Here is a 12,201-nt window from a genome sequence, read left to right on the forward strand (position 1 = left end):
CAGGGTGACACTGCAGTGGAGACAGGATCGCTTTTTTTTAATCATGACGTGAACAATTTGTAATACAAAAGTTCACATTTCCTGTAGTTCACTAAAGACTCTTTCTGCATATAGTTTACACATGATAAACTGATGAATGCTTGTAATTGATCAGTAGGAGGACAAAGGTTAAGGGAGATGCTTCAGAATCAGGATGGCATACTGAGGCTTGCTGAGACCAGTCTTAATGCTGATGTGAAGCTCTAAGGCTTTTAGGTATGCACAAGCTCCACCGATAAAGGTGCTGAAAAAGTGAAATGTCTGGCATGAAGCTTTTAAGCTCTGCCATGGTCAAATGGGATCACGTTTATCTAAGTCTCTGCACTGTGTTTACAGTCAACTTAATGCACCCTAACCCAGGTGAGAATAATGGGTAACTCAAATGAATTGCATTCAGTATTTCTGAATAATGCATTCAGTATTTCTGAATAATGGAAATACCCTTATAATGAGCTGGTAAAAGTTTGTTATCTTAACTGTGTCGGGCTTTCTTTTGTTTGTTTGTTTGTTTTTGTTTGGTTGGTTGTTTTTTGTTTTTTGTTTTGCAAAACATACCACAGTATTGCAGAACACAGTAATTCAGATTGAGCACAATGTGGTATTTATCTGCTTTTGAAAGATGAAATAAGTATTGTCAACCAACAATAATACCACACTAATGGAAATGTTCACCACATATAATCAGATCAGATTTTTACCAACATTAGGTTATTTGCAGTCTTGGGTTTTTTATTACCTGCTTAAATTTTATAAGAAACCACCAAATTCTTTTTTTATCTTATGTTTCTTCCATGTTCTATTGTTCTCCAGTGAGGTATCTGAGTTGAAGTAGAGTTCCAGATGTGAAAAAGGTCTGGTTGCAGTCCAGAAATGATCTTACATTCCCTCTCAGGGATCACATGACTGCCTTGCCAAAAAAACAACCAGTACCAGGAGTGCTGCTGAAAGACACACAAAGAAGCTTCACTCACACAGGCCACCACCCATAGCTGAGGGGGAGAGAGAACACAATAAACCAGCTTTGCAGAAATCTTATACTTCACTAGTATGAAAGCAAAAGAATGAGAACATGGTCAACACAGACTTTATCCAAAACTAGGCAAACCAGTGGGTTTTATATTCAGTTCTGGAATTTGTAATTAATGAAGTGCACGGCTATACCTTACAGCCAGCTTAACATAAGCTGTAACAGTCACAGAAGATAGAAAAAACTAACAAGAGCTGGAATCTCACTAAAACTTAAGATACCACTCCTAGTGGGACTTAATTCTGCCTTTGTGCTGCCTTAGTGGATAAGATTAGCTACAACCTAACTATGAGTCACTGTATAAACACTACTCCACCTACTCTACACTTTTACCCTGTGTGAAGGTGTGTTCAAGCCGTGAGCACGAGCAGTGATAAGGGCTCATTAGATGAACCACAGCGTGTTTATAAAACAGTTCTGCCCAGTGGGAACATTCATTTTCTAAAATGGTAGTTTTGTCCAATGGGAAAGTTCCTTCAAATATTTGTGTGGACAGGCCTGTTCAGGCATGGAAGCACACATAATTGCCATGTCAGTGCCAATTACAAGGAGAAATTTAACCACACCTTTGAGACTTGAATTCTCCCAGTTTCTGCTTTACCTGCAAATACATTTACTTTTACATTTATAACATTTAGCAGATGCTGTTATCCAGAGCAACTTACAAAAACTGTCATCTACGCAAAGCAACCTTAGCTAGCATAAATAGGTTAGAATCTAAAATAACCCCTTAACTGAGACTGCTAGAACCAAGTGTCAATATACAATCCTAAACCACTTACTGAATGGTGCAAAAAATAAGTGCAAATACAATCATTTTAAAATGCTTTAGTTCAGATTAGCAATAGTGGAGTGACATAGAAAAACTTAGGAATGTTGAAAAACAGCCATGCTGTAGCATTCTGGTTCATCTGTAAGGTCCTGATGGCACTCATAGGAAGACCTGCCAAGAGCCTGAACAAGCACCTGGGTGGCAACCATGATGAGGAAAGGGCAAATTCTTTGAATGTTGAATGTTGAAACTGTATGACAGAGGTATGTGATATACTTGATTGAGAAAATACTTGGTTAAAAATGACTGCTTAGAAAACAAATAAGTCATCAGAGTTGTGTAAATATGTAATTCCAATTAGAAACTGGTAGATTAAGTTTCAAAATATTTTAAGCAACTTTTGTTTTCAAATGAGACAACAGTAATAGAGAACTAAAACAGAGGGGCATGTTAACAGCCCAGTGTATTATGTGCTTGCTGTAATTCTCATTTTCATGAGCCGCGCCTCATAACGCTGAAGCGGGAGGCTCCTCTGAACTGTAACACTATCCCCACTAGAAATATACTGTTGCATTTTTGCATGTGAAGATCTGTGAAGCCACATGATTAAGCTCATTATTTACCCTTTACATTCACCTGTGGAGTTTCCACTGTCACTCATTCTGTACATTAGCTGAAAAAAGCAATACTGACATACTGCTTCCTCAGTCATTTTCTTGGTTATTTTGTTAGTCGATACTATTGCTTATGATGGGATGTTTCTGATCCCAGCCCTTAAGCTTCAGGCCAGTGTTAGAATCTGCATTAAAAGACAACCTGGCATGAAGCCACATATCACTGGGTTCCCATACTGTCAAGTGTCTGCTGACAGATGGGTACACCCCCTACCCCCACCCAGTCCTGGGCTGGGTTCCTGTGTTGTGAAAGGTACACTCAGGTATGAGTGTGCAGCCCAGGCAATGAAGGGTGCCATTGTTCCATAGCTGGCAAGGCTCCCTGTGTGAGCAAAGAGGGTGTCAGACTTTCCTATTTAGCCTGGGTGTTTGGAACCTGTTACATGCCACCGTAAGAAGTGTAGCAATGCCACAAGTTTGGCTTTCTAAGGAGCACATTTGGTCTGTATGTAGTGCATGGCTGCACATAAAGTGAAAAATGTTGTAAGGGCTGGGAAACAACTGATCAAAGGTGATAAAGGCAAGCTAGGACTGTCTCTCTGAAGCGAACCAGAGAGCTTCAGCTACACCCATCGTTCTGTCACCTCTTTCCCATGACAGAAAAGATTGAATAACCAGAGTGGGAGGCTTAATGAATGTTATATGTTTTAAAAGGTAAAAAGAAAAGAAAAAAAAACACGTTTCTGAATTAAGCAAAATCAACAGAGCATGTTTTTAAAAGTCTGGATCTCTTACTAAGTTTTCGGGAACATGAATATTATTTGACTTCCAATATTTACTTTGCATATACTCCATTCTGCAAATATTGCTTCTAACAGCTTTTCTGTCTTGCTTGTACAGTGATATATCACCATAGACAGTTAGAGGACGCATTTATGACCAACACCCTAACTAAATCTGGATAGTCACAAATTTATGTCTGACAAAATTTGCCTGTCAAACCCTTTTCATATTCCACCATATGCAAGTCAGTAGACTGCACAATGGTGATTAGCAGAAGGGCACATAAGGCTTTGTTCAAACTCCCATTCTGCTCATTGTTGAGCATTAGTAAAACTTCACCTGTATTTTTATAATTTGAGATTCTACAAAGATAAGGACCGTTGCTTAGCATCACCTAGTGGCAAAACAACACACACACATAACACAGCACCCTACTTAGTGCACCCCTACTGGACCCAACAATTACACATCCACAGAGTTTGCACACTGGGAGCAGAGTGTAAAGCCTGTGTCTGTCAAACTATCTATTTGGTAGACACAACTGTGGCACAAATGATAGTACCATGGGCGAAACACATTCTCATATAACGTTCATGAGTTTCAAAACATGTTACATTTTGATGTAATACCCCATGATGAAAGAAAATACTAGTGCATTAATTCTACATGATTGTGCTCATCACAGTGAATGTCACTAATCATTGAATACAGTTCGTCTGAAGTAAAATCATTATCATTTATGCACTACTCCTTGACAAGGCTCCACTAAATACAAATGCAAAGGTAAATAAGGTAAAATAAAATAATAATGATAACAAAAATACAAAATAACTTGAATCACAAAAATGCATATTATTTCCGGGGCTGTTCGAGGGTGGCTGCCTGTTGCAGCACTGGCATGACTAGAGAGATTAACGTGTACGTATTTCAATGAATTCATTAGTTACTTGTATTACTATTTGACTGAACTGGAAGAGATCCCAAGATCCAAACAAGATTTCCACGGAAACAGATTTGGATTTCTGCAGAGCTAACTCTTCAGTCTAGCAGCTCTCGACCAGTTTCTCTATCAGAACTCTCTCACCCTCAGGTTCAGGAGTCCTTCAGTCTTATCTTAACCATGAGTTTATCACCACTGACCAATCAAAACTAACCACATACTGCAAGCCCCCTAAACATATGACAGCAATGAGGAATCACAGACACAGGAACCCGCTCCTGGGAGGACAGCGATTTACAGCCCTGGATAAGAAATGACCATTTGAGGTTGGGCAGGGCAAAAGTGACCATCGTGAATGGATCTCTCCCTTATCTCTGTAGGAGACCACAGATGTGCATGGCAGTGGGTGTATACAAAAACAAGACTTCATTGCCCAGAGTTTGGGCTACAACCATGCATTGTTTCCTGGGTTCATTCACAGAGCATTAGCTGAGCATTAGTATCTAACTAGATGTTAGTGATTTTCCCCCTGACTAAATGGCCATTGTTAAATGACATCACTTTCTGATCAAAATTTTCCATTTAAAAATTGAATTAAAAAAATTCCCTGCACTTTACATTTTTGAATTGTTAAAAGCCATATATTAAAAACAGCTTGAATAAAAATATTCATATCAATGTCAAAAGGCAATTCTGGCAGCTAAGGCCAGGTTTGTGCCATGTCAATAGAGCCTGCTGTGTCCAAATGATGGAGTTGTTCTTCAGTTCACCCAGAGAGGGAAGCTTTGGCTGAAAAGCTTTGGCTTTGCATGAAGTCAAAAATGAATTTTTCATTTTTATTGTCTTTTCTTTTCAGTTTGCATGTGTTTGTGTTCTCATTGCAGGTCAATGTGTATATGTATAATAAAGTTTTAAAAACTTCATAAAAACTATTTTTTGTTGACATTTATTCATGAGTTTTCCTCTTTGTATTTGCTTCGGAAATCTGCAAAGGCTTGGCTATTGCAATAGTAAGAATGATTTTCTTTCCATTTACTTGCTTACTTGCTTACAGCCACTGTGTAAAAGTCGAGAAAGGTGTGCCCATCTGCACATTTGCCTTACCAAACCACACATGGAGACTCTGTGGAATGTGCATTGCACAAGATTCATCAAGTTTTGTTCAAGCAATTTGTTACATCTTATGTAGCCTTTTTTCTTCACCTAGCCTGTTTTAGAGTGATTTTCCCATCTGTGAAAGGAAATATTATCCATTAAAATTGCAGTCACATTAATTGCAATGACATTTGTTAAAAATAGCTAATTTAGTCAAGAACATGTGCTTGAAAAGCTTTTTTGAATTGTATTAGATTCAGGCAGTGCTTGTGTGACAAACTGAAATATTACATATAGCTCTTTTATTTCCAGTGAACTAAATGCATTGGTAAAATATGGCAACACAAATATGCACTCATGCAATAATTTTTTTTAGTACACAAAGTATAAACTGTAAACTGTAAAGTTCTAAGTTCAGATTTATACTTATTCACTTATTTGTTTCATAGGAAAAATAGAGTAAGCTCAAAACATACAGGTTAAGCTGAACAGCAGTGATTGAGGCACCAGATCTCTGCGTCAGAGGCGAGGTTACCAAGGCAGCGGAAGGTGTGACTCATGCATGTTCTTCCTTCCAGGTTCACTCCTCTGTAGTGTGGTCTGCTTGCAGCTTTCCCATGCATTAACTGAACCAGAGGGTTATGGACCTGGGCCTCTTTTACAGAGAGGCCAGCCCATACACACACACACACACACACACACACACACACACACACACACACACACACACACACAAACATGCATATGTACACACACACATGCACACGCACATGCACATGCACGCACCCATGCACACACACACACACACACACACACACACACACACACACACACACACACACACACACACACAACACACACATGCATATGCACACACACACACACACACACACACATACACACACACACACACACATGCACACACAAATGTGCACTCACACATACACACACATGCACAAGCATGCACACACGCACACACACACATGCACACACACACGCACATGCACATGTGCACACACCCATATGTACATACAGGCACACAGCCACATCTCTGTGAACATGGCACCCTCTCATGGCCTGAACAAGATTTTGATGGAGATCAGGCCACTATGAGGCTGTGATTTGCACAAAATCACAGTGAGTTGGAGGAACTGTAGCTACCTAAGGAAAGTATATTAAAGATATTGTTATGAGCCCCGAGTTCATCAACCTTCTTAGTTTTAGCTGGCAAAAGGCAAATATAATCTGTAGAAGTGTTTAAATTAGTGTACTGTGTGTTTTTGCTTTACAGATTTCTATCTTACACCTGATCTTTGCACAGAATTTATAGTTCAGCAAATCACAATTCAAAGAGTTAAAGTGCATTCTCTAGAAGAGAGTACAGTGTATACAAACATATGCATATACACACTTAATGCAGAACGTGGAACACGTTTACAGGGCAGAATGCAGAACATGCTCCCGGTACACACACCCAGTGCTGAACACAGTACACACTCACAGTGCTGAACACTGTACACACACCCAGTGCTGAACACATTATACACTCACAGTGGTGAACATGGTACACACACCCAGTGCTGAACACAGTACACACTCACAGTGCTGAACATGGTACACACTCACAGTGCTGAACATGGTACACACTCACAGTGCTGAACAAAGTACACATTCACAGTGATGAACACAGTACACAGTCACAGTGCTGAACATGGTACACATTCACAGTGATGAACACAGTACACACTCACAGTGCTGAACATGGTACACACTCACAGTGCTGAACAAAGTACACACTCACAGTGCTGAACATGGTACACACTCACAGTGCTGAACAAAGTACACACTCACAGTGCTGAACATGGTACACACTCACATTGCTGAACACGGAAAACACAGAACAGTTGTACTTCCAGTTTTTCCTCCACACAAGTGTTCACTCATATGTCTCAGTAAGTGTGATTATAATACATCAGGTGTAATGTTCTCTGGCCAGTCAGTGTGCTGCCAGCTGCCTGTACCTTGGAACTGGCAGGAGAAACATGCCGTATTTCTCCATGCACACACTTTAATGAGCATAGGCGGTGCACAATGGAGTGCTAAGATTGCACTTTAACAGTGTTTCCAAAGCTTTTTCTTTTAGTAGTTTAAACACACTAGCAGTAGTTAAGGGCACTTATGTAACCAATGGATATAATACATGAAAAAGATTAAAATACATAAGCAGAAGTGATGGTAGAATAACAATAATTTTCACTGTGAGAAAGAAGAATACTCATTATCCCTACAGCTTTTCACAAGAGAGCAGTTTAGGCTGCAGCTCTACCATCAACAAACTACTCTCTGTTAAAAAAGATATTATGTAATATCTGATGTAATATCCAGTCAAAGCTTGGCACTGCTGCAATGGCTGTCATGCCCACAGCTGCTCCGGACACTTGTTATTTGCTGAACTAATACTAATCTTCTTCTTTTTCTACTTCTTTTTCTTGAAGATCACAGTTTAGGGGACACTCATGCAGAAATCTAGATCATTCAAAAGGGTTCACTGTATTTTTCTTGCAACTGTACATATGTAGTTTTTCTTTCAGATTTTCCACCTTTTTCACACTTCATTAGCCTCTATCTTTGGCAAACTAACAATTCAAGCCAACCACACCCGGACTCTTTTATTGACCACACCCAATTACAAAAAAAAAAACCATGTACTAAACTCTTTCCTTAATCCCTAAGCCTCTTTACAGCTCAGATATGTATATTGCAAAGTGTGGATCTACAAGACATTACATTTAGAAAAAAAACAAAAACCTGTTTGACTGACAACTGACAGGCAATAGGCAAAAATTCTTGTGACCAGTTCTTTTAAATCATGATAAATGCAGTCAAACAGTGTGATTCTGATTTTGAATGGAGACGAGGTATAAGAAAAAGCATCATTCGTTGTATAAGAGACAATTTATTTTTCATATCAGTGTCGTTTGTCACATGTAGGGCGCGTCTGCTGCTCTCATGGATGTTGGTGGTAAAAATGAAGGTGTTATGGTGTTAAGCGTAGCGTTTTTGAGTTATTCGGTTGTGGTGGAGGACACCACCTTCCCATCTACCATCTCTTCCACAATGGTCTTCACCTTCACAGAAGTGTGGATACCACCGCCACCACTGACACTGGCACTGAAACACACGATGATAGTAGTTTAATAGCAAGCCCAAATGACTGAAATGATTTTCCCTCCTGTAACAGCTGCTCTTACCTGACACTCTCTCCGTCCAGGAGCCGTCTGTACTCTGCGATCTCCATCTCCAGCCGAGTTTTGATATCCAGCAACATCTTGTACTCCTGATCTTGCCTCTCTATGTCAGCTCGGAGCTCCATCATCTGCTGCTCCAAGCTTGTGGCTTGAGCCTGAAACCCAGCTAGCTTCATGGCGTAGCGCGCCTCAGTGTCTGCTAGAGTGCCCTCCAGCGAAGCTTTCTGAAAGCGGAGAAGGTCATTTTAAGCCTTGATGCTCTAGTGTGTCATTAGAAGGGAACTCACAGATGCTGTGACTTACCATGCTCAGTTGGGATTGTAGCTCGAGCTCCAGGCCCTGCAGAGTGCGTCTGATCTCAGTGACTTCTGACTTGGACGTTTCAAGATTTACTGTGCTGGCAGCCATCTCCTTGTTCAGGGTCTCAGTCTGCAAAGAAGCGGTGGTTTACGCTAAGCTTTGTGCACCTGGAGTTAGCCACGTTCTACAGCTACAGTGGATAAATGGATAAGGTCGGTGGTTTAAGCATAGCCATGCTGCCACCCTATGGAGTCAGTGGAAAAGGAAAGGGACAGATTGAGTCTGTGTCAGCCATGACTCATGAATTCCTTAACCTTTGTTTGGAACCAGGCCTCTAGGTCACGGTGGTTCTTAGCGGCAACTGCTTCGTACTGCTCGCGAATCTCTTCCAGGGTTCGGTTCAGATCTTCCCCAGGTGCTGCTGCCACTTCCACATTTACTTTCCCTGTCATCTGAGTACGCGAAGCTGCCAGCTCCTGGAAACATAGCACGTGTGAGAGAGTGATTGTGTATTGTCCTATATTAATTTCTCACAGGCCACCTTCAATATGACACAGTGGCATTACAGTGCCTGCTGTGTGCTTATAACACTTGCATGCTCATTTACCTATAATAAGTGTTATTTATAAAATAAATAAATGTGATTGCTTTAGACTGCTTAAAGCATTAGTGGGGCATTGACCCAACCAGAGCTCACCTCCTCATGGTTTTTCTTCAGGTAGATTAATTCCTCCTTAAGGCCTTCAATCTGCACCTCCAGGTCTGATCTGCCCAGTGTGAGCTCATCTAAGAGTCGCTTCAGTCCAGCAATGTCTCCCTCCACCGACTGACGCATGGTTAATTCATTCTCATACCTGAGCAGGAACACAGAGTATATCACAAACACAGTAGGTGCCACATACCTGTACCATATCTTTGTTAAGAGACTCCTACTTCGTTCTGAAGTCATCTGCTGCCAGTTTAGCATTGTCAATGCTCAGGTAGATACTGCCATTGTCCTTGGTAGCCTCTTGGATCTGTGGAAGAGTTGGATGAAACTGGTCTTAATTTAGTCAGAATTAATAAATTGCTTGAATTTTCTTACTCCAAGTCAATTGCATAAACAACTGTTGGTTATAATTATAAATCTTCCCTCACCCAGTCTATATCTTAAGATATGTTATGGAAATGGTACCTTGCCATGGAGCTCCTGGATGGTGACCTCATATGCAGAATAATCTCGAGCAGTTGGGGAGGTTTTGTTATCCAGAAACTGCCTGATCTTCAGCTCCAGGTCAGCATTGGCCTTTTCCAGAGAGCGCACCTTCTCCAGATAGGATGCCAGACGATCATTCAGGTTCTGCATAGTGCCTTTCTCATTGCCTGACACTTGAAGTTCCAGATCGCCCCCACCAAAACCTGCGCCACCAGCTCCGAAGCCAAAGCCTGCACCTCCACCTCCACCAGCTCCGAAGCCAAAGCCTCCACCCCCACCAGCTCCGAAGCCAAAGCCTCCACCCCCACCCCCACCAGCTCCGAAGCCAAAGGCTCCACCACTGCTCCCCGCAGTGGATATGCGCACATTAGATCCTCCTGAACCCCCATACATGCTGGCAGCCCGGGCGACGGTCATCTGGCGGCCCCCACCACTCGCCATGGACATGCGGGAGGATCCTCCTAGGCTAGGGCCCCGAAAGGAGCCTCCGCTCGAGGAGACAAAACTACGAGTGGCAACGGTGGGCATCGCTAGGCCAGAGTGTGAGAAGGGTGGCTCTTTCCTAGCACAGGAAGAGACTGCAGCACTAAGAAGGAGGGATGGAGTTTTATAGGCGTCCCACTGAAGGGAGGAGGAGTGGGTCTGTGACAGGAATGGACATCTTTCACCTCATCTCTCCACCCAACACATGCCCAGAGGCAGAAGAGCTGCCAGGTTCAGCGGTACGTGCACAAATAAGGTAAAAGGCACTGAACGTTCCACAGCTAACATTCAGAGTGCATTTATTTGCAATTACATAAACCCTCATTTCCAGAGGCCTGCAAAAGCTGGATCTAACAGGAGATATGCATGGATGTAAGTGTGTGGCGACACTAGCGTAATAAGAAATATTATATTTGCACCTCCAAAGCATGGTTGGAAAGTGAGAACACAGTACACTCAGGACACTCTTCTGGCAAAATACGTGTGAAACTAAATATTTCAACTTTATGACCATATGCAAATGGTTTAAATAGACACATATTCTTTAAAGCAAATTCTGATTTGCACAGTTTCAACCCTTTTTTAGCCTATTCCTTCTACCACAGAGACCAAGAGCATTATCCTGTGATATGTATTTCGGCTCAGTAAAGTGCCTTGGATACCATTGTGTGCTCAATATTTATGGTCCTGAGACAAGTAAGAGGTGGACTATACCCAGAGCCATAAACACTAAACTAAAACACTGCTAAATTGGCTCATTCACCTCAAACCAAACCAGCATTCACAGAACAGACCCCTTTTTGTCTCATGTGTTGATCACTTTCCAGAAGTTTCCAGCAAACACTTTGGAGACACTTTCCAACACTGTGCTGCAGAGGCACAGATTTGGTTCGTTGCAGAATTTCCTCTAATTCCTTTTTTAAAAGGGTTAAACAGTGACTCACTATCACCTCTCCAGAAGACTATTGGTTTACATCAGACATTCGCCACAAACTGACATAACATTATGCTCATGCATTCAGTGCAGCGCTTGTTTTCGGAAGAACCTGTTGTTAGTATAACATATATACTAACAACTGATAATCATTCTATGTCTTGCAGGGTGTGCAGTGAGTAGTTGGGGCAGAGACAATACAACAGAAAGGGTGAATCCACCAACCTTTGGCATCACAGAATGGACACGTTTCCACATCCATCTCATATGCATAAGCTGGGTGGTGGTGTTCTCAAGGAACACACTGCCTCCACAGACATGCTGTAGCCTGCTCCTTCTTTGTATTGCACACTCTTAAAACACTTTTTCCAGTCTTGGGCATTTGGAAGGCAAAGTTTAAGGATGTTGATACTTACAGAGAAAATGAAAAGGCATGTATTTGTAACATCTTAAAAGAATATTTTGATGTGTTTCAAAAATATTTATAGGTGTGTTTATTAGATGCATAATATTCAGACTACATGATACAACTGTAACACTTATGGAATTTGTAGGTTAATAAACATGCAGAAAATGTAACCAAATTTCCTGGCTTTTACTCTTTCAAAATCTTTTATTATTTTTCCAAAATATTTGAAACACATATTAGTCTACATATATGATGCAAAGATGCTTCATTTACAGTGCAAATGTACTACATCTCTACATGCATAATTATTGGAGACTTAAGGACTATTTGTGGTGATAAAGTTGTGGTGATAAAGCAAAATA

General features: G+C 41.2%; 1 protein-coding gene across 1 annotated transcript; it reads right to left on the reverse strand.

Annotated features, from left to right (window-relative positions):
- Positions 1-8,206: 8,206 nt before the first annotated feature.
- On the reverse strand, positions 8,207-10,607 carry LOC113582527 (keratin, type I cytoskeletal 50 kDa-like). Its single transcript, XM_027018321.2, has 7 exons — positions 9,993-10,607; positions 9,752-9,834; positions 9,516-9,672; positions 9,133-9,294; positions 8,822-8,947; positions 8,522-8,742; positions 8,207-8,441 (listed from the first exon to the last, which is right to left on the reverse strand). Exons 1-7 carry the CDS (start codon positions 10,539-10,541, stop codon positions 8,336-8,338), a joined length of 1,404 nt encoding a protein of 467 aa, XP_026874122.2. The 5' UTR covers positions 10,542-10,607; the 3' UTR covers positions 8,207-8,335.
- Positions 10,608-12,201: the final 1,594 nt, after the last annotated feature.

Source organism: Electrophorus electricus, chromosome 26, assembly GCF_013358815.1.
Source record: "Electrophorus electricus isolate fEleEle1 chromosome 26, fEleEle1.pri, whole genome shotgun sequence".
Lineage (NCBI taxonomy): Eukaryota > Metazoa > Chordata > Actinopteri > Gymnotiformes > Gymnotidae > Electrophorus > Electrophorus electricus.

Excerpts from the sequence above, each read along its gene's own strand:
- LOC113582527 (XM_027018321.2), bottom strand. The coding sequence starts at position 10,541 with ATGCCCACCGTTGCCACTCGTAGTTTTGTCTCCTCGAGCGGAGGCTCC. Across the intron at positions 9,295-9,515 it reads TGAAGAAAAACCATGAGGAG|GAGCTGGCAGCTTCGCGTAC; the intron begins GTGAGCTCTGGT and ends CTATGTTTCCAG. Across the intron at positions 8,442-8,521 it reads CTGGACGGAGAGAGTGTCAG|TGCCAGTGTCAGTGGTGGCG; the intron begins GTAAGAGCAGCT and ends CGTGTGTTTCAG.